Raw genomic sequence first — 19,864 nt, 5'->3', positions numbered from 1 at the left:
TCATTATGTACAGAATAATGTGAAGTTTTCACCTTTAATGCTCTTTTAATGCAACTTTTAATGCAACTATGCTTTAAAAATGTCATTATTTACCAAATGACACTTCATGACAACAGTCAAACATTCATAAATGCTCCATGATTGTGACAGATGTCAGGCGTTTACACACCCCTTCAAATAAAGTGTTACCAAAGCTTCTCTTGTGTCTCCCTGTGGTCCTATTCCTGTGCTTCCATCTGCAGAAATGCACTCAGTCAGAAACAGCCAATCAGAGCCAGGAGGAAGGTCTGAACTCTGTCAATCATGGTCATGTACGCGCTGCTCAATGCGCTAATGACGGAAAACTGTAAAAAAAAAAAAAAAAACTAGCAGGAAAAGTGTTAATCTGTCATGCAAACTTGCTTGCACATCCAGGACAGGCTCCACTGTGGGTATAGGAACCAGGGGTATTTCTGCAGATGGCAGTAGAGCCACAGGGAGGAGGCAGAGGAGCTTGATTTTTTTTTTTCACAGAATATGTGCCTTACTATAATTGTAGGAGCTGCTTATAGATTTCTTGACGACAGAAGTTACTCTCTCCTCGTAAAACTTTGTAAACCAGAGTATTGCACACATGGCACTTTTTCTCTCAAGACATTCCCCACGCTCCTGACAGCCTTCCCGGAAAAAAACACCTCAGAGTAAAAACAGCTTTGACCCAGAAGGAGCAGAAGCATCGTTCATATATGCCGAACTTTAATAATGTGCAGGGAGAGAACAGAGTGGCTCCAAGAGAGTTGAAGTAAACAGGCTGACATTAGATCGGAGCGACGGGATGAGTTTGCATATGTTTAGGCAATGTACCCAACACCACACAGCCCATCTGGAAGCAAAAACAGACAAGAAGTTCAGAGGGGGCATGATGTAAATATGTACTTCTATCACTATGTGTGTGTTGGTGTGTGTGTGTGTGTGTGGACGTTATATTGCCCCTGATTAACATGGGAGAAGATGACCTTTTCTGTAGTGAGATCAGAGTGCTTTTCTTCCAAGTCGTTTTGTCATTTACCATCACTTACACGGCACTCAAGGCCAGCACACAGGTGTTCCTGACATCAACAACTACTTAAGGAGGATGTGTCAGGAGTGTCACACAGCATCAAACCTTTAAAGAAGTGTTTATTTTTAGATGACCGTGAAAGGACGTTGGTTTTTACAGTGACTTAGAAGCTAATTTGGATGGCCTAACGTATGCTTCTGAAATAAAGAAAAAGCTAAACAGATAATAAAAGATCAGTTTTTTTTCCACCAGCGACAACATGTTATCAAAGTTATATACCTGTCTTACGTCACACACAAAAGAATTTGACTGATTCTATTCATTAACGTACTTATTAAGGCTTAACAAATTATGTTTGGCAAACAGTAAGCCGAGCTAACTTTGATTAAGTTATTCAGAAATTACATCATTTATTTGTTACCTTGGTGATGGCAGTGAGAAACTCAGGTCAGGAAAACCAAATCCAGATCAGATGACGAGATATTTCACAATATCCATGCAGCGTTTCCAGTAGTCAGGCAGAACATAAGAGGATATCTGTGTGTTGCGATGGAATGATCTGCCTTGGCCCGTTGACGTACACGAAGCAGGCTGTCACTCTGACCGCTCCGGCTTCAACTGCACAGAAGTATAATAATAAACAAAAGTAAATAAAAATGTAAGGATTTTATTTGCTCTATTGTTGCGGTTTTGAGGTCCATATTTTATAATAGTGTGTGATTCAGAAAGGTGACAAGTAATGCAGTCCATTTTGGAGGCTAACCAGAGAGTGTGAATGCAGGATTGTGCCTCGCCAGCAGGAGTGGACGGAGTGGTTCGTGCCTGCCAATGACATTTGTCATGTTATCACTGCTGCCTGTTTGGCAGGGCAGCTAGTCGGTCTCCTCTGTGTCTATGCATCGTTATCAGGGAGTCCTTTCATGTGTAGCCATGTAGGGGTGTACATACGTTTGTGTGTGGTGTAACATCAAATGTACTCATTTGTTTTGTTCGAATGATTTGTGCTTTGTCTGTTTGGTGATTTATCTTTGAGGAAATACTGGTTGTAATGAGTTGTTTAAATAAGGAACTAGTTACTGAGTATCTCTGGAAGAGTAGACCTCGCTCTGGGCCACGATCCAGCCTTTATATAACTTTCTTATCCCACTCTGTTTCTGTCTTTGTCTTCTCTCTCTCTCTGCGTCACTTAGTCCATCAGGCTGAAACCAGTTTTTGTTTATCACCCACAAGATGCTTCTGCTGTGACAACCCGATACATGTGGGAGAGAGATAAGCCGTCTCGTCAAGATCTCTGAGGAGCTCAGCAAGTGTCGTTTTAAAAAGATGGCATAGAAGAAAGTTTAAAAATGAAAAACGTTTGAAGTTACAAGTGTGTGTGTCATGAGAGTACCATGATGCATTGCATTGTGAGCATAAATAAATTGTTTGTCCAAGTCCAAAAATTATTTCTCGCTCTCATGGTAGCCTCACAGTGTACAAAATTATTTCCTTTGACTTTTTCCCAAAATTTTAATGATACAAGAAATTTTTGCATATTTTTAAATAATTGTATGTGATATGAACAAACATCAAATCCAGACTTTCCTTCATGGACTGCCTCTGTGTTTGCAACATAACCTGTATACATTTTGCTCTGTGAAGTCTTGGGAGATTTGTTGGGGAGAACCCACTTTCAAATTATGTGTGACACAACCTCCCCACTGTAAAGCATGGTGATGGCAGCACCATGCTGTGGAGAGGGTTTTCTTTTGCACAAGCAAAGAGGCTGATGAAAGAGGGTGTGAAGATGTATTTCCTGGTTTGGTTGAAAATGGGGAGAAGTCGACCTTCCAGCAGGAGAGTGATCAAAAACACACAGCCACAAAGTAGGAGGCATTGGTTTCAATCAAACCAGAACTAAATACAGTTGAGAATCTTTGGCAAAGCTCGAAAATTTGTGTTCCCATGCCGCCTCCTCGTCCAGTCTGACTGAGCATGAGGAGGTGAATTTCTTTATTTATGAAAACTTTTCAAACTCTCACAGAGTTTTGCTTCCACTTCACAGATGCTTTGTGTTTGGTCTAACGTGCAAATCCTCCCTAAGAATCCACTGAAGCGTGTGTTTGCAATGTGACAAAATTTAGAGAAGTTAAAGCGGTGTGAATACTATGACCAACATCAGTGAGGCAAAGAAGAAGGGAAGCAGAGGACGGTCACTTCAGAGAAGAACGAGTGGTGACCTCAGTAAAAAGCTTTGTGGCTTTTACAAATCAAAGGAAGTGATACATCAGAGGGAGAAATTCACCACGTCACACGAGTTCCTCTGCGTGTGTTCAGCCAGATCCAGCTGGTTTGATCCAGCATTTCAATGGCTGTGGGTCAGTCCGGGCTATGAACAATGTCACTTATTGTTGGGAGTTAGTGAAATGTCAGAAACAAGGCAGTCAGAGTTGGAAGCGAGTCTAGACGGCTGACCAAGTCAAACAAAGGCATTTGTTCAGTTTAGATTTTGTTACTTACACCAAGATTGTTCTTGAATTATCCTCTAAAACGTTTACTGCTTTGAAAAACGCCCTTCACACTTTAACAATTCACACTCGATTAGTACCATGAAAATGTTTCCCAGGAAAAGTTAACGTGAGCTTTTTATATGCTGCATGCTTCGCAGGTTATGATGTTTGCAGACTCCACCTGTTGCTTCGTACTTACAGCTTTAGAGGACGATGAAGGAAAACCTCCTGAAAGAGGGATGTCTGACGCTTTATGATCGTGTGTTTATGCAAAATAACACATTTAGAATAGAATCTTCATTCACGCTTAATGTAATAATGTTTTTGACTTCATACATATTGTTTTTGCAAGTTCCCTACTTTTTTCATTCCCAGTCACAGGGTTTTTTACTAATTTCATCGAAGTTTTAATTTAGTAGATTATTTGTGGAACTTATGGTTCACTTAATGTTTTCAGGGCTTGTTTAATGGGGCGAGTGGACTCATTCCTTAAAAGTCAAACTTTATTTTTAGTCAGCAGCTACAACGTGAAAAGCTTTTGCACATTTTGTCAGGTTACATACATGAACTACAACGTCTTCTGCTGGGATTTTGTGTGGCAGTCGCAGACCAGCACAAAGATGGTTGTGAAAGGAACATGCATCTTGCATGGTTTTTAAAATTCTTTTCGTGCAAGTAAACATCTGAAAAGTGCGGCATGCATTTGCATTTATCCTCCTTTACACCAATACCGCTAAATGAAATCAAGTTAAGCCAGTTGGCACCTGTATAATTTTATCTCAGTAACAGTAAAGTTATTGTATGGAGGACTCAGAGGTTTGTTAGAGAGCATTAGTGAACAAACTGGATAAGGACGATTAAGGTCCAGACCAGAAAGTTGTGGAGAATTTTAGAGTGTGAAAACATTTTTTGTAGAAATATAAAGAAAAGATACAGCTGTTTTAATTTTATAATGCTGTATAGTGCAAGCAGTGTAGATATAAAAAGATTACCCTCCATCTAAACCTTTACTGTCTATACCTTTTGCTTTTGCCATTGACAGGGATTCAAGCCTTCCTTGATTTCTACTTCTGTATTAATTCCATTTTGTTTGGTTTTTATTTTGGGTGTGATTTGTGTTTGATTTGCGAAAAGAAATGCAAAAAATAAAATGATCAAGAATAAAATTAAAAAAAACTACTTGATTAATGTGATTACTAAGCAGCCTGGATGACTCGTAGCTTGCTATGAAAAAAAGGAGAGTCTGAACTTGCAGTGTGTGTTGGTCAGGGAGCAATTTCATTTATGTGTCACACATTCCTCTCCGCCTGCTCAGCACAGCACTCGGTGCTGCAGATCTCGTTTGGAGGGAAAAGAGATGAGGTGCCAAAAACTGACTCAGAAAAAATGAGACCTTTTTTATTTTTTATTTTTTTGGAAGTCGCTTTAGGAGATTAAAATGAGTCACAGAACTGGTACAAACCAGAGCAGGGCTGCCTTTGTCCTAAAATGATTTGGTCTTTGTTCATGCATGTATTTCTTAAACAAAGGAACTAGGTCATTATGACAACAGCAACAAAGAAAAAACTAATGCAAAAAAAAATTTATGTACTAAAGAAAGACTTGTTGTGGATTCAGGGGACAAAACAAAATACAATATTTGTTGGGATTGCTCCCACTGTTTTCTTATTGGTTGATATATTTATGTTGAATGAAACAGAATCCCTGACCTCAGGATAACAGGACCCTGGAAGAGCAGTCCTGATAAGTGGGTCAGAAATGGGCGGGAGAGTCAGAAGTTGTATAAGCCTGAGAGAGAGAGGAGAAAGTAAAAGTAAAACAGGATATTTTATAAGGAGTCTGATTAAAGAAAGCAATGTTATAAATGTCACATAGTCCTTGGAATGAGTAAGCCCTTTGTCTTCACAGCTTAATAAGATTAGCTCATTATATTATCCCATTTATCTCTTGTGTAATACCATTGTGTTCCTTGTTATTATAAAGCCAAATTAAATCCCATTAAGATTTCAGGAGCTGTCTTTTTTATATAATTAATATGTTTTGCTTTCATCAAATTTCATCAAACTACTTAGGGTGACTAAGTAGTTTATCTGTCAGTGTAACCCAATGGACAAAGACAGATCTATGGGGAAATACTAGCCATGTCCGATCAGGTCCAGACCAGACAGTTGGAAACTTCTGGAACATGAGATGATGTTAGGGGACATCTGGGAACATATTTAACAGGATGAGAAACTGAAGTCTTATGTTTTGTTGTCTTGCGCCCCATTAATAGCAGAAGTCTCTGGAACGGCATGATGAAGCCAAACATAGCCTCTTGATCCCTGCGGTTCTCTGGAAGTCCACTGACACTCTCAACAGGGTCTGGTTTTCATGCTTTGAATGTTTTCCATATCAGGATGAGGGAACATTTCTTGTTTAGCATGGCGTCCATCATGACTTCAAATGTTCCTCATGATCCCACATCATGACGTCACGTGACGCATGGTCTAATGCTCAACGAGACTTTACATCACACACACGATGCTTTGTCACATCACAGTTACAAACTTCAATATCCAGGTCAACCATTTTCTTCATAAATCTTGGCTTTGCTAAGGTCACTCCAAACCCTTGATTTTGTCTTTTAATGCAGTGAGAGGTGGTCTTGTTGATGTGCTTTGGATCATTGTCCTGCTGCTATACAACCCTAATATCCTTAATTCCAGGTTTGTTGACTTACTATGGAAAGTCTTCCAAATGCTGAAGCAGCAAAACAGCCTCAGACCATTACACTGCCACCACCATGTTTGACTCCAACCTTGATGTTCTTCTGAAATGCTCTGTTGGGTTTACACCATATGGAGCAAAACACATGCCTTCCAAAAATTTCTACTTTTGTCCCATCGGGAAGAATTGCTGACTTATATATACTTGTACTTGTTTAGCAGTTTATCATGTCCAGAGTGCCCCAAAGCTGCTACATTGTAGCCCCAGCTGCCCTGGGGCAATCTGACAGAAGCAGGGCTGCAATGCACTGGTACCACTGGAACCTCTGATCACCACCAGCAGGTAAAAGTGGGTGAAGTGTCTTGCCCAAGAATACAATGACTGAGACAGACACAGTAGGGATTCAAACCAGCATCTCCTATCATAGTCGCCACCGTAAGAAAAATTAATTTATGTCTATCTAAAATAGGGATCAACACAACATCAGTGTGATAAGTTTGTGCTGCACAGATTATAGAGGACAATTAGTAATACGCCTGGAAAAAAATGCAGCTTGTTGGGAGGAGTGTGGAAAAAGATAAGAGCTAGAGAAGTAGAGAAGTGGCGGAGGGGTGATCTGATAGGCAGACAGGGGTTAGAGAGATTGGAAAGAGGTGACAGATTGGATGCTTGGAGGCCGAGGGGTGAAATAACAGTGCAAGATGACAGAGAGGTTTGGACACGCTTCCCAGCAGACAGCCCGCCCTCTGCACCGGCCCTCCATCTGCACCTGTTGTTTTTCACTAGCGAGACTCCCAAGCTGAGGAGGGTGATGGTTGGCTTCTCCCTGTGACTCAGGAGAATCTGAGAGGCTACAAAGAGCGAGGAATAAAGCTGAGCAGGGAAATAAAAAAAAAAAAACATGAGAGAGGAGGGGCAGGGGTATTTGGAGCTATGCTATGAGTCAGCCATGGCTAAAAAAAGGAAGCTGTCACAACTTCCACTGGGGACCAGCAGGGTAAAATAAGACAAGCGATGAAACAGCACTCCTCGGCTTCACCCTGTTGCTCCCTGAAACAGAGCCCAGACCAAGGACTCTGGGAAGACGGTTACATAAAAACACTTCGAGTTTGACCCTCCGTATTTTGGTTGGCTTGCCGAAAAATTGAATCAATAGGACTTAATATTCCACCTCAAGGGGAATGTTGGATCATTTGAACCACAAGAGATATAAATCCACCAGATGATGAGATAATTTCGTTCACTGCTTGGCTTCTTTTCTCCCGGATGATTGTCTGTTTGCCTGATTGCACCAATGAAGGAATCTACAGATACTATATAAAGCAGTGAAGACAGACACATGATTAATTTAGCACTTAACAAGATATCAACTGGAGCATGTGGTTCATATGTTGGCATTTTAGAGAACACTTGAGTCCAATACGAACCCCACTAAGGACCAAACCCTTGAACACTGGAGGTACAGAGCCTCTACTGAGTTTTCATAGCATTAATACCTTGTCAGGTTTGTCTACGTCACTACCACAGGTTCCCATGTACCTTACTGGGATTTATGATATACAAAGTCACAAAGTATGACTGTGAAGCAGACAAAAAAAGTACTCATAATTTTCAATTTTCTTTAGATTCACAAATCTGAAAAGTGTTTTTGTTATTTTTGTTGTTGTTGTTGTTGTTTTTTGTTGTTGTTTTTTTTGCATTTGTCTACTGTCTCCCCTCACCAAGTCTACAGTGTTTAACCAGCTCGTGGTGAAATTACATCTATCAATATTTTGGAGCTTGCAGTGCCTGAAACCAGTTTTGTGCATCACCAGACTGATTTTTTTGCATCTTTTTTGGTGCAAAATTTGCTCAAGATTGAATAGCATGTGTCTGAACATCAGTTATCAAGCCACAAATCTAACTTATCTCTCCTCTAATGTCTAAATATTACTGAGTTGAAGCCATTCCATCATAGACTTTTTGAATACATGATTGATTCACATATACATGCAAATGTCAATGACATTTGGAAAAAATAAGCCCGACGTCTTCAAAAGGAAGCCTGGGTTGCTTCCATTCTCAGCTCTGAAAAGATTCTCAAAGCATACAAGGTCTGACAGATGCTATTATCAAGCTCTAGCTTGATAAATAGGGCTTGCACAATTTCTCTGGTGCAGCAGGCTTGCAGCTTAAATGCCAGAAATCAAGTTGACAGCAAGGATCACTCGCATTTCACGTATGTTCCAGCGTCGACTAGCAGCTCCCCCGAAGCTCCATGTGGATTTGCAAGAACATGTTTGAGGATGATGGTACATATATTTCCTTGCATAATAAAAAGACACCTGACAGTTGCTTTAATGTCCTGACCTACTAGGCGTTCACTTTCCACTACTTCTATTTTAATGATGCCCACAGAGGTGCAAACTGTGCAGGACTTCTCTGGACTCTAATCATAACTGTGAGGTCTGAAACGTCTGAAGCTGTGTTTGTGTTGCAAACATGCAAGCTATGGGTGGATTGGACTGCAGAGTGCAAGCAAAGGATGTTTGGAGGAAGGGAATGCTCACCATGCTGGGGGTGTGGCGTGACAGAGACAGGGGTCCTGGCATGGGAACATAGCACACTGTCACTCTGGCTATCATGTTCCTGTCCTAGACTAAACATGAAGGAACACAACAACGCCGGTAGCTACAATAGAGATGTTTAAATCTACTTTCAATTAACATTATCAAAATATTTCCTCTATTTAATTCATTTTTTGCTTTAAAATATCCAGGCAGTGTATTTAGATCTCTTCACTACAGAGTTAAAACAAAGAGCATTTTCAATGCTTTGTATATATAATAAATCTGAACGGTCTGGTCAGACAGTCAAGACTTGGCTATCTTTCATAGAAGGACAGACTTAAGAGTCAAGAGGTCTTAAACCGATGAGTGATGCATACTGTGCAACACCTGTTGTTGACACGCATTTAACTGACGCTCAGCTATTTCCATTTGACAGCGTATGGACAAGTGCTTAGGAAGGCAGGACATAAGTTCAGGTTTTGTCCTGATTTACTGTAAATTCTCGCTCTAATAAAGTAAACAGACAGGAATCCTGTTTGGCATCGTGGTGAGTTGGTTTCTCTTTTGGCTGACAAACATCAGATATTATGTCTGAGCATGCCACTTGCTCAGAGCAAGGTTGAAGAACTGTCAACTAAACAGACATGCACAGTCTATGGATAAATTTCACACACACTGACGAATTTACCTTTATTTCTATTAACTGTGATGAGTTTCCTGTTTACACTTGTACAGTATTTTTGTATTAAACTCATAAGGTTTAATACAAAAATATCAGCTTAATGAAAAGTGTGTTAAATATATGCTTAAAGAGTGTTATTAAAAAAAAATCTAATTTATTGGAAATCATTGTCACTTCAGAGCAAAATTATGTTTCACATACTTCCCACTGGCTCCATCAGTTCTATTTTAAACAGAAACATTTTGCATTAAAAAGCTGCTGTTGCCTTTCAGCACTAACCTCACTGTAAGTTTTATGTTCGAGTTGTTTAAGTTTATTTCAGTCTTTGTAAGACTGCATAAAATGTTGTTGTTGCACACATTCATCCAGGCACTGTGTGATGATTTAAATCTGCTGCAAACATTTTGGAGCCTGTAGCTGTACAACTTGTTCCTCTGTTCCCTGGAACACGTGAGCTAACATCGCTGTGAGAGTTCATGCTTCAGCACAGAGCTGCATGTGTGTATATTTCTATTATGTCACAGTGATGATGTGGCACCGGTAGGCCGGCATTCAGGGGGCCTCCATCCAATCCTCCCTCAGCTACACTCATGGTCCCTGGTCACGCCAAGCCGCTGGGACGTTCTGGATCACCAAAGGCTTCGTGTAAGTGGGATTAGCTGGTGAGAGGAAACAGCTGAGGTTTATTTAGTGTCAGCATTTACTAATCAAAACTCTGAAAACGAACCCTCCTGTACATTGAAAAAGAACCCTCCTCCGGTTCTTTTTCAATGTACAGGGGTCAAATGTTCACAAAGGGCCCACAAAAGTCAAAAGGGGCCAGGGGATTGAGGGTGGAGGCCGTGGGGGGACAAAGGCAAACTGAATGCTTGGTCAGTGATGCTGAGTCATCACAGAACCTCCCTCAAGCTATGATTTGATTAGATTTGAATTAACGTTCTTCACACGAAAAGTTTATATTAAAGATTAAGAAACATCTTGCTCCATTTGGAGTAAAGTTTACATAGACTAATTTGACAAAAAAAAGAGTTTTTAGACATCATAAATGTGGAGAAGCAGCATTCAGCTTCTATGCACCACAAATCTGGAACAAACTTCCAGAAAACTGTAAAACAACTAGAACACGGAGTTCCTTTAAATCAATCTTTTGAACGTTAATAAATGAAACATTGACCAAACTATGTAGACCAAAAAGTTTTGTTTGGATCCATTTGAGCAGAGCACCTCCTGAAGCAACAACAGCATGTTCTTTCTTAAACATGTGTTATTCTCCACAAATAAGCTAACTGCATTTTTTAAAGTAGGTGGGAGTGGATTGCTTTTACACAGCTATATATTTTACAAATAATTTATAAATTAGCTATGTTCTGTTTCAAATGATGCAGCAAAAACAAATAACGGTCTGAAACGTTATGGTCAACCGGAATGTCAGCCTTAATATTACAGGAGAAAGTCAAAGTTGACTCTACCACCTGTTTGGTAGGATTAAGGTAAATTATTCCTAAAAATAAATAGTCGTCTTTGACTTTCTTTCCTACAACTTGTTGCAACTCTTCTTGAACATCTCATGCATAAATATTTTCCCTCTTAACCTAAAGCATGAATCCAAATTTGATCATTTGATTGACACAATTAAATACATCATTATATTATGCCATTCCATAACAGAATGTAGTGTTAAGTTTAGTGTATTTTCATGCAACTCAGCAGTGAAAGGTGTTGTTTTCAAACCACCACTAGGGGCAGTGTGGCACATATTTCTGAAGGGATTTGAGGCCTGAGGCCTAAAACTCTACCCACTTAAAAATATTCCCATCTGCATCAATCATTGAGAAATGGTTAATCATTGTTTCATGCGAACTCTGTGTTTCTATAAAAGGGCAGAGTGAAAAATATGTTATGAAAAACTTACAATTATTAGACAGAAATATTCTTGAGTGCATGGGTTTATAGGATACAAGAAAACTTGTGCAGGATATTTATGTAATTATGTAAACAAAAACCCGCCTCTGCTTGTTTTAATTTAAAGTGTTTTATTTAAATCAAAAGGAAAAACAAGACAAAGGTTAAATCATTCAGAACATAGTATATTCATAGAATAACTACACATCATCATGATTAACAGACAAAACAATAAGATACAAACAGAAACAAATGGAGAATAAAGAAAATTCAGTGAGTAATATTGCACTTCGTTTCTAAAATGTTTCAGACCCCTTCACCTAAGTTTTCTTCTTCTTTTTTTTAATCTCTGAACATTTCAGTTCCTGCCTTTATTACTAGGTCAGGAATTTAGCTTAGTTTTGACACTGGACTACTTCTGAAGCCCAACCAAAATGGACTATGGTACTGACCAAACCTGAAAGCTTATTCTATACCGCAGTTTCCCTAAGATAAAAACAACAACAAAATGACTGCAAACTGCATTTAGACAAGTTTACAACTGAAGAATTGTTTAGTCTACAACCCTATGTCTGCTAAGTGTTTCTCAGGGAGGGTGGAGTGTGGGAGGTGGGGGGCACTGATCAACAGCTGCCACCCACAAACTGGGATGAGGGGTAAATCAGGGTAGTCAGGAGAAAAACTAAAATGGTTGTAAAAAAAAAAAAAGAAAACAAAAAAAAGTAAGAATGCCCACAAAAATGGAAAAAAAGAGATAATATTCACCATTTATCATCATAGACAAAGTTTCATTCTTTATCAAACTTACTTTTAAAAAAAAGGACCTTTTTTTTCTCTTCCCTTTTTCATTTTTTTGAATAAACACTGAAAGGTCAAAGAACATACAGGCGTGGACAAACACAAACGAGAACATTGGTTAGAGCAGACGGCGAGTGAAACGAAGAACCGTGTTACGGTGTTTCTCTGCAACAAGGCCACTGAGATAAGATCACTTTATTAACATTCTGCAGTTTGTCTGTCACTGTCAGAAGCCGTTTTCTTTAGTTGCCAGAAGGATTTCGATAAAAGCGTGCACAAGCGAGCTAGTGTTAGCTAGGTTTCAAAGACAGAAAAAAAATGTAAACTTAGGTTTCTAACATAGTGAATAATGCTTTAATATCCTAAGCTGCACTGCCTTACTGAAAGCCCCTTTATTACATTGTTAGTACCTATGTTTTCAACCAGACCTTCACCACTGGATGCTTATTTGTACTTTTTTTTGTTATAAAAAAGTGCTGCTTTTTGACTTATATGACCATGTCAAACCTCTATTACAAGTGGTCTATTATATTAAATGAGTTAGAAAACCAATGTATTACTCATTTTTCCTACTACTACTTGTTCTGACCAGCCTGTATCGAGGTTTAGCACAGTCTCCAGCTTTACATTTGTGCTGAGTTTGCTTCTTCAGCACAGAGGCAGACAGTCCTCTTACTTCATGTTCCCCTTTTTCTGTACTTGTATATTATCATTAGCATTGTGGTTTCACTGGTCTGGCAAAAAGTCTGTTGGTTGGGATGCAGTAAGTAAGTGCAGCAGGACAAAAAGGGAATGTGATTCATCTCAAAAGTTGTCTTGCTTGTCTGCAAGACTGTTCTCTCATTTTGGTAGTTAAAAAAAAAAAAGTTTTAACAGTGCAATAAAAAAATCCACTTTTTAAAACCACTTGGCAAGTGAAAAAAAAAAAAACACACACACACACCTGAGACAGTGCTTTTAGGGCAGTAATGCCAGTCGGATATACTCTGGCACAAGGACTGGAGGGGCTGCAGGCAGTTAGGGTTGAGTCTCTCTAAAATACACACTTATCTTTTCGGCTACGTTTTGAGTGGCAAAAGCAGGACTGCAACCTCACTAGTCCGAAGCCAGAGCAACCTTGGAACCAAACACCCAGAAAAAGCTATTAGCAGTTCAAGATACAGAGAGAGAATAACAGAAACTACGCAACACAAAAGGAAGGAAGCTAGACGGGAGTTCAAACTACGGAGGCAACGCCTTACTTAACAGCTTCCACCTACACTTATAGCAAAAAAAAAACATAAAAAACCGTAGGTAGACTTATTAGTCGCCATGTACTGAAAAACAGAAAAATCGTTAACTGCTCAAAATAAATTCAGTGCATTTCGTTCTTTTCAGTCTTTTTTTTGTTTTCAAAAGTCAAACATTTTGCAGATGATAGTCTCAACTGTTCAGCCTGCAGTCTGCTTTTTCCGGTCTGGTCTTTTCCAAAACTGAAAGCAAACTATTAGTGATTTATGTAAAAAAAAAAAAAAAAAAATTAAACAGAGCCACCCAACTCAAGTAAAGAACAAAAATGTGCAAAACAAAAATCCCCCACGAGGCAAAAGGAATTAGTCTTTGCTCTGTTTTGAGCCACTGCTGCAAGCCTTAACTCATACAGACTACAATTGTTAGAACAGTTACTTTCCTTCAATAATCCCATGTTTTTAAAGTGATTCTGCTGAAGTCTGGACATGGTTAGTTTCCCCCTTTGTGTAAGGAGCCATATCCTCAATGTGCCACAAATACAGAAGAGTTGAGGCTGAAGAGGAGCTTGGCAGGCTGAGCCTTGGTGATTCCTTCTCTTCCAACTTCCTCACCAGGGCTCCACTGCTAGCCTCCACACAGGCTGAATATTCCTCAGGAAGATAGTGAAACCCCACAGCGGAGAAGTCTTTTTCTTTTTCTGAGGAAAAGGCGGAACGCGTCGCCCCGTCCAGCTCGACGTTGGGCAAGTCTTTTGTAGGTCAGATCTCACGGCTTTTTCCAGATCTCAACAGCATTGTGTCAACGTTGTCATCTGAGAAAATGTTCAAAGTTCAGCCTTTCAAGGCGGTTTCTTTAGGTACCCTGACTCACTCGGGGTAAGTTTCAAGAAACGCTCAGCGTGATGGACAGGCATCGAGCCTGCGCTCCTCTGCACAGCCGGAGTGATCTGGGTTAGGATCAATCTGGTGTGGAGAAACACAAAGAGAAAAAAACAGGTGATTATTTAAGAGAATGGATCATTTATGAAATATAATCAATTAAATGATTTTTTTTTTTTTTTTTTTGCTGCTCACTTCAGAGTACAGAGGAGGGGGCTGGAAGCGGAACTCGTGAATATAGGCCAAAAGAGGACCCTCTAGTTCCTCTCGGACAGCTTGGGCGTCCAGGCGGCCTTGCCTCTGCTCTTCTGTCACAATTTCTGCATAGCTTGGAGGAGCTGTGAGTAAAGTTTTAAAATGAATTCCTGATTTATCTAAAGCAGATACGTACATTTCAATCACAACATCAAGTGAATCTACCTTCAGGCCTCTCTGGTAGACCAATGCTCAGCCAGGTCATGCTGCACTGGCTGCTGACGCTGGACGTGCGGGAGCCAAATGGATGGAGAGGAATGGTTCCGATGACCAGGGGTAAGTTAAGGGACAGGTTTATTGCCCCCGGTATGTCCACGTAGACCTGTACACAACAGCAGTTTAAAGATAAATCAGAGCTAAAGCAAACTAATTAGTTCTCTGTTTTGCAATGGAGTGAAGACTAGGTAATTAGCTTGACATTACATTTTAGATATGTGTGTCAGTGTCTAGCAATCGGTTGCTTAGGCTGGAATGATGACTGCTCGAAGGGTAATGAGATTAGGTACCCAGAGGGCAGGTGTTGCTCCCAGGTTTCTGGGCTAATGCTCTTAGTGCCATGTGGAGGGTACAGTCCAAGCTCTGGCTGTCTAAGCCGAGCCAGGACAAATAGTGTCTACTAGGAAATATTGATTCTATACTGATAGCAGTTCTGAAAATAGGTGGTGATGATAATAACATTATGCAAGCAGAAACCCTTGTGTTTGCATGACTGTCATTTCTGGACATTTGAACCGAATGCCTGGAAAGCGCGAGAGAGCGCTCCACACACAGCGGGCCGGCACTCACCATGAGAGAGTACTCCACTCGGATGATGCTGCAGTCCAAGATGGAGGGCGAAACAGGAGGAATCTTCAGCATCTTGCCATTCCAGGTCTCCGTTTTGCCAGACGACAGAGACTCTCCCCGCAGGTTGGCGACCAGTTGCTTGACCTCCTTCATCTTCCCTTTGGCATAGAAGGTCTGGGTCTGGTAGATGGCCGCCTTTGGCACCACCATCCGGGACGAGCAATTCTCGATCTCTGCGAAGATTTGAATCGACTCTCCTGTGTGATTAAAAAAAAAAAAAAAAGTTAACTGGTGTCTTTCCAGTCACAAAAGCAGCCAACGGATTTGTACGTATGCATGATGTGAGAGCAAAAACAAAACTGTGGTTTTGCTACCATCTTATTCTCACCTGGGGTGTATCCCTTCCTTTCAATTTTGGCACTTAGGGAAATAGGACCTGAGGTGCAGAACCAACAGCAAAGAGTCTTGTCTGCAGTGCCAGCCTGTGGTGACTGAACAAGAAAGAGCAGAAAATCATTTAAAAATCCCTTCTGCTTGTCAAAAACAAAATACTATGGGTCATTTCAGAAGAGCTTACCAGCAATAATGGAGTGTTGATGTCAATGTGCTCAAAGACTGTAAATTCCTTCTTGGTCTTCAATGGCAGCAGCCATGGCCTGTGCAGCTCTGCCTTTACCCAGTAGCGCACGCTGCCATGCTTTCCTTCGAAAGAGGTAGCCAGAGGTCTGCAGGAGAGAGGAGAGAAAAGGTTGAGACAAACACCAAAAATCAAACATTCATCCAAGTACGGTGAAAAGTGAACCCACGGTCTGTTGGTTCCACGTTGTACCAGACCACTTACGTCTGTGGAAGCTCGAGGCTGAATGCGTACTCATGCCTTCCTGCATGGATGGTAGTGAGTCCTTCCTCTGAGTTGTCATCGTCTGAAAAACAAGGAGGACAATATTCCAAACACATGTATACCATACCTGGACAAAATGCTCTACGAAGGCATCTGAAAAATCATATCAGGAAAGAAAACAAAACAAAACAAAAAAAAAAAACACAGGGTGGGGGAGACAAAAAGAGAATAAACGTGTTTTACAATTAAATCTGTCTGGAAAAAAAATATTGTATTGAGAGACAAACAGCAGAGAAATGTTAAAAAATGGGAGATTAAAGAAGTTGAATGATTAGAAAGAGGGTTGATTATGTATGGTAGTGCTTTGTACAAATAAAAAACAAATACCCCAGATAATTTGCATGGCTTCTAAATATTTTTTAATCTGAAAGAGCCATACTTTTGCCAGCTCGGTTTTCTAGATTGCTTTGTAATTTTTATACATTCAGAATGTTTGAATATTAAACATCCAAGTTTTAGCTATTTTTGTTGTCGTTTGATTCATCTTTGGTAACTTTCAATTTGGGAGTGCCAGAATTAAAGTATGACCTAGAAAAGTATAAGATTGATTCTTTCAATAGAAACTTAAATCCAACTTGAATGCTTCCAAAACAATGCCGAAATCTTTCAAAAGCTGCTTGCCAAAGACCACTAAGGCCACCTGTGCAGAATTTGGTGATGTCATGACACAGAAAGACTACAAATCTTTAAAGATAAAAAGAAAATAGTTACGGTAAGCTTTTTAAAAATGTAGATATTTTGGGAAATCATTCTGTAGAAACACTTATATTATCCTGCATTATTACTTTAAGTGTATATTTTTGAAAAAATTTAAAATATGTAATCGATGGGTCATTAAAATTTAAGAGGGTTTGATAATCAGTTATATAAAGGATGTGATTTGAGTGCCAACAAAGTAAAAACCATCTATAGAAATTTAAATTCTACCTCTTAGGAAATAGCCAAAAGTACTGAAGCTAAAATATTGTTTTCCATACTTGCTTGTAGGCAAAGCAACGCATCATCGTCACATAACAGAACCAGAAAGTTTCGGATTTTTACTCCATAAAAAGGAGAAAAGGGATTCTGTAAGCTTGTAAAAGCGAAAACTTAATGCAGTTTTTAGTGAGAGGATAGTTTTGCTAAGCTGTATCTGCCAGCTCAGCACACCCTCCCCCCAGCAGTAGCAGCAGAGTGGTAAACAAGTGCGGATCTGTCACTCACACGGCAGCCTCCAGCAGGAGGAGACCGGCCTAAACCGGTGCGAGCAGCTTCTCAGCGGCAGCGCAGGGCGCATTCACTGCGCGGCGCTGCAGGCTCCGGTGCTGCAGACTACAACCCCCAACTATTGCACATTTCTAACAATTAACCACTTTATTGTGCACGGAACGCCGTCACAACGCATTTAATTATTATTTAGCTTAATTCCATTCATTTCCTTGTCTAAAGCCACTCCGGAGTACTGAGGACATTTACATCAGATGAAAACAACCCCACAGTTTCACTGAATGTGGGAAACATAAGTGTCTTACACACAAAAAGCCAAAAGACTTGACTGGACAAGCTTCCGCAGTGATATTCCGCAGGTGTTTTCCTCATTGAAAAAAGTTGCTGAGTGGTGTGTCACTCTGCAAAACCATGATGTCATTGACTACACGTAAGAGCCTCTCCACCAATCACAGGCGAGCAAAGGAGGGGATGCGCCGTGGCTCCGCCCACTCTCAATCCAGTTTTCTGAACAGGATTGAACCGCTTTGAACAATAGGGGGAAACTTCGAGGTTGTTTCCCGACAAAATGTCTTAACAGAAACTCAACATTTGTCATTGTAAGTGTCCAATGTGCTCTACTGTGGCGGAACATTTCGCTTATTTACATTTCACGCAAGAAGTGCGTCAAAAACAAAGATACGCGCTATAAGAGATGCTGTCATTCATTCTGACACCTTGACTACAAACAAGCAAGGAAGGAAGGAGAGATTGGCAAAAAGTAAAAGACTCCAGTATGTCTGTCTGTAGGCGGTAGAGGCCACACAATTATTCAGTTATTTAGTTCATTTTATAGCCATGACCCCCGGGAAGCATCACTGCTTCCACCAAACTTCGCGAAAACCACGGACAGAAACTTACCTCTCTCATGCCCAATTAAGATGTCTTTGTGATTCAGGTACTCCACTTCCTCCGTGTAGTTCTGGGTGTAGGCAGTGTTGGATCCAGCGTTTCTCGACTCGGTCCAGCGAACTTTTGCGAAGCCCTTGGCGTGGATTTTGAGAGACTTGACGCGGATTTCCCCGGTGACCTCGACGACCACCCTCCCCGAGACGCAGTCTCCGCTGGAGAACACCGGCACGTTGCTGTCATTGAAGCAGTCGTAGCTCACCATGAAGCTCTTCACCTTTCCTAGCACCATGGCGGAGGCGAGACCTTGAGCTCTGGAGCAGAAGTCTACGAAAAAAACAATCTCATAAGGATAAAAAAAATGGAAAAGGGGGACGCAGATTGTTGTAGACACTGATCAAGTATCTCTGCGCTGCAAAAAGCAGCAGGCGCGATCAGTGGCTTCTCTTTGAGCAGTTCATTGAGCTAAGTGATCAACAGCACTGGATGCTGTTATCATCTGCCTGTCCTGCTTGATGGTCTCCAGTCACAGACAAGGAAACCCCGGGTTTCAGCTCACTTTAAGCGACAGGCTTGGGTGAAAAACAACCATGTGCGCATGCGCGGGGCGCTGCTGCCCTGCCTCCTCCTGCCTGCTGGAACAAGGCGGACAGCGGAGCAGTGCGGCCCGGTGGCGCGCAGGTTCACTGGATGTACACGCTTTGGTAAAAAAAACACGTCGCAGTTATTTCAAGGGTGAGGCTTTTCAAATCAGCTACAACGTTAGATATGTATTCATAAATGAACGGTGGTTTAAACGTGCTTATTTTGCAGATAATAATAATAATAAAAAAAGAAGAAGCAAAGTGTGTAATGTGTAATCCTTTCTCTGTGTTGGGATGTGGTGACATTCTGCTCCTTCTTACTGGACTCGGCACATAATGCAGCACAGTGCCTTATATGATTAAATGAAAGCCATACGGGTTTTGTTATATAATGACAGACATAATATTGTAATACTATATAAGAACAGGATGCCTATACATCATCTGATAAAGCTGTCGTTTGGATAAGCTTCAGGATCGCTTTTACTCCTGTGTAAGTCTGCAGCTTCCAGGCTTTAACACAACGTTTCTTTTGCTACAGCTGAGCACTGTTACATCAACAGTCCTGCATTTTGCATGATGCCTGCATTGAAGGCCTTGCGAAATTGTTGGAAACAGAACATATTCACGAAGAGACTGCAGGATAGAATGTTCTCAATGGTTTTAAAATATCTGATACATTCCCTTATATTAATGGTGAAATAATCTTTGCAAAGATGAGCACCGCTCCTATTGTGTTGAGCTCGCTTTTTCCAGAAAAACATCTCGTAAGACTCAAAACGCCACCCCGTGGCCATCAGTGTTGCCAGCATGAGCTGCAGAACCACCTGTTGAATACCGCAGAAGCCAAGGCCTCTGCTTTTCCTCAAACAAATTATGGTGTCATGTGGAGATTATAATTTCTTATTGATAACCTTGTTAAAATAAATATTTATGCCCAGTGGTGGTTAAACTAACTTTGGACGATC

General features: G+C 40.6%; 1 protein-coding gene and 1 long non-coding RNA gene across 3 annotated transcripts; both read right to left on the bottom strand.

Annotated features, from left to right (window-relative positions):
* Positions 1-713: 713 nt before the first annotated feature.
* Positions 714-2,115, bottom strand: LOC114154873 (uncharacterized). Of its 2 annotated transcripts, XR_003597635.1 has the most exons (3): positions 1,803-2,115; positions 1,461-1,657; positions 714-862 (listed from the first exon to the last, which is right to left on the bottom strand). It is a non-coding gene; the product is annotated as an uncharacterized LOC114154873 (long non-coding RNA). The 2 variants fall into 2 exon arrangements; XR_003597634.1 differs by lacking the exon at positions 1,803-2,115 and having other exon boundaries at positions 1,461-1,795.
* Positions 2,116-11,484: 9,369 nt separating this feature from the next.
* Positions 11,485-18,871, bottom strand: arrdc3a (arrestin domain containing 3a). The gene is made up of 8 exons (XM_028033227.1): positions 18,325-18,871; positions 16,159-16,240; positions 15,895-16,042; positions 15,706-15,808; positions 15,318-15,574; positions 14,697-14,853; positions 14,472-14,614; positions 11,485-14,360 (listed from the first exon to the last, which is right to left on the bottom strand). Exons 1-8 carry the CDS (start codon positions 18,602-18,604, stop codon positions 14,292-14,294), a joined length of 1,239 nt encoding a protein of 412 aa, XP_027889028.1. The 5' UTR covers positions 18,605-18,871; the 3' UTR covers positions 11,485-14,291.
* Between the last annotated feature and the right edge of the window lie 993 nt (positions 18,872-19,864).

Source organism: Xiphophorus couchianus, chromosome 12 (assembly GCF_001444195.1).
Source record: "Xiphophorus couchianus chromosome 12, X_couchianus-1.0, whole genome shotgun sequence".
Taxonomy (NCBI): Eukaryota; Metazoa; Chordata; class Actinopteri; order Cyprinodontiformes; family Poeciliidae; genus Xiphophorus; species Xiphophorus couchianus.
The sequence above is the reverse complement of the archived record's forward strand: the minus strand, read 5'-3'. Positions and strand labels throughout refer to the sequence as shown.

Coding starts and splice junctions, on each gene's coding strand:
- arrdc3a (XM_028033227.1), bottom strand. CDS start 18,604: ATGGTGCTAGGAAAGGTGAAGAGCTTCATGGTGAGCTACGACTGCTTC. Junction 16,043..16,158: donor AGCCTCGAGCTTCCACAGAC/GTAAGTGGTCTG, acceptor TCTCTCCTGCAG/ACCTCTGGCTACCTCTTTCG. Junction 15,809..15,894: donor TCAACACTCCATTATTGCTG/GTAAGCTCTTCT, acceptor TTTCTTGTTCAG/TCACCACAGGCTGGCACTGC.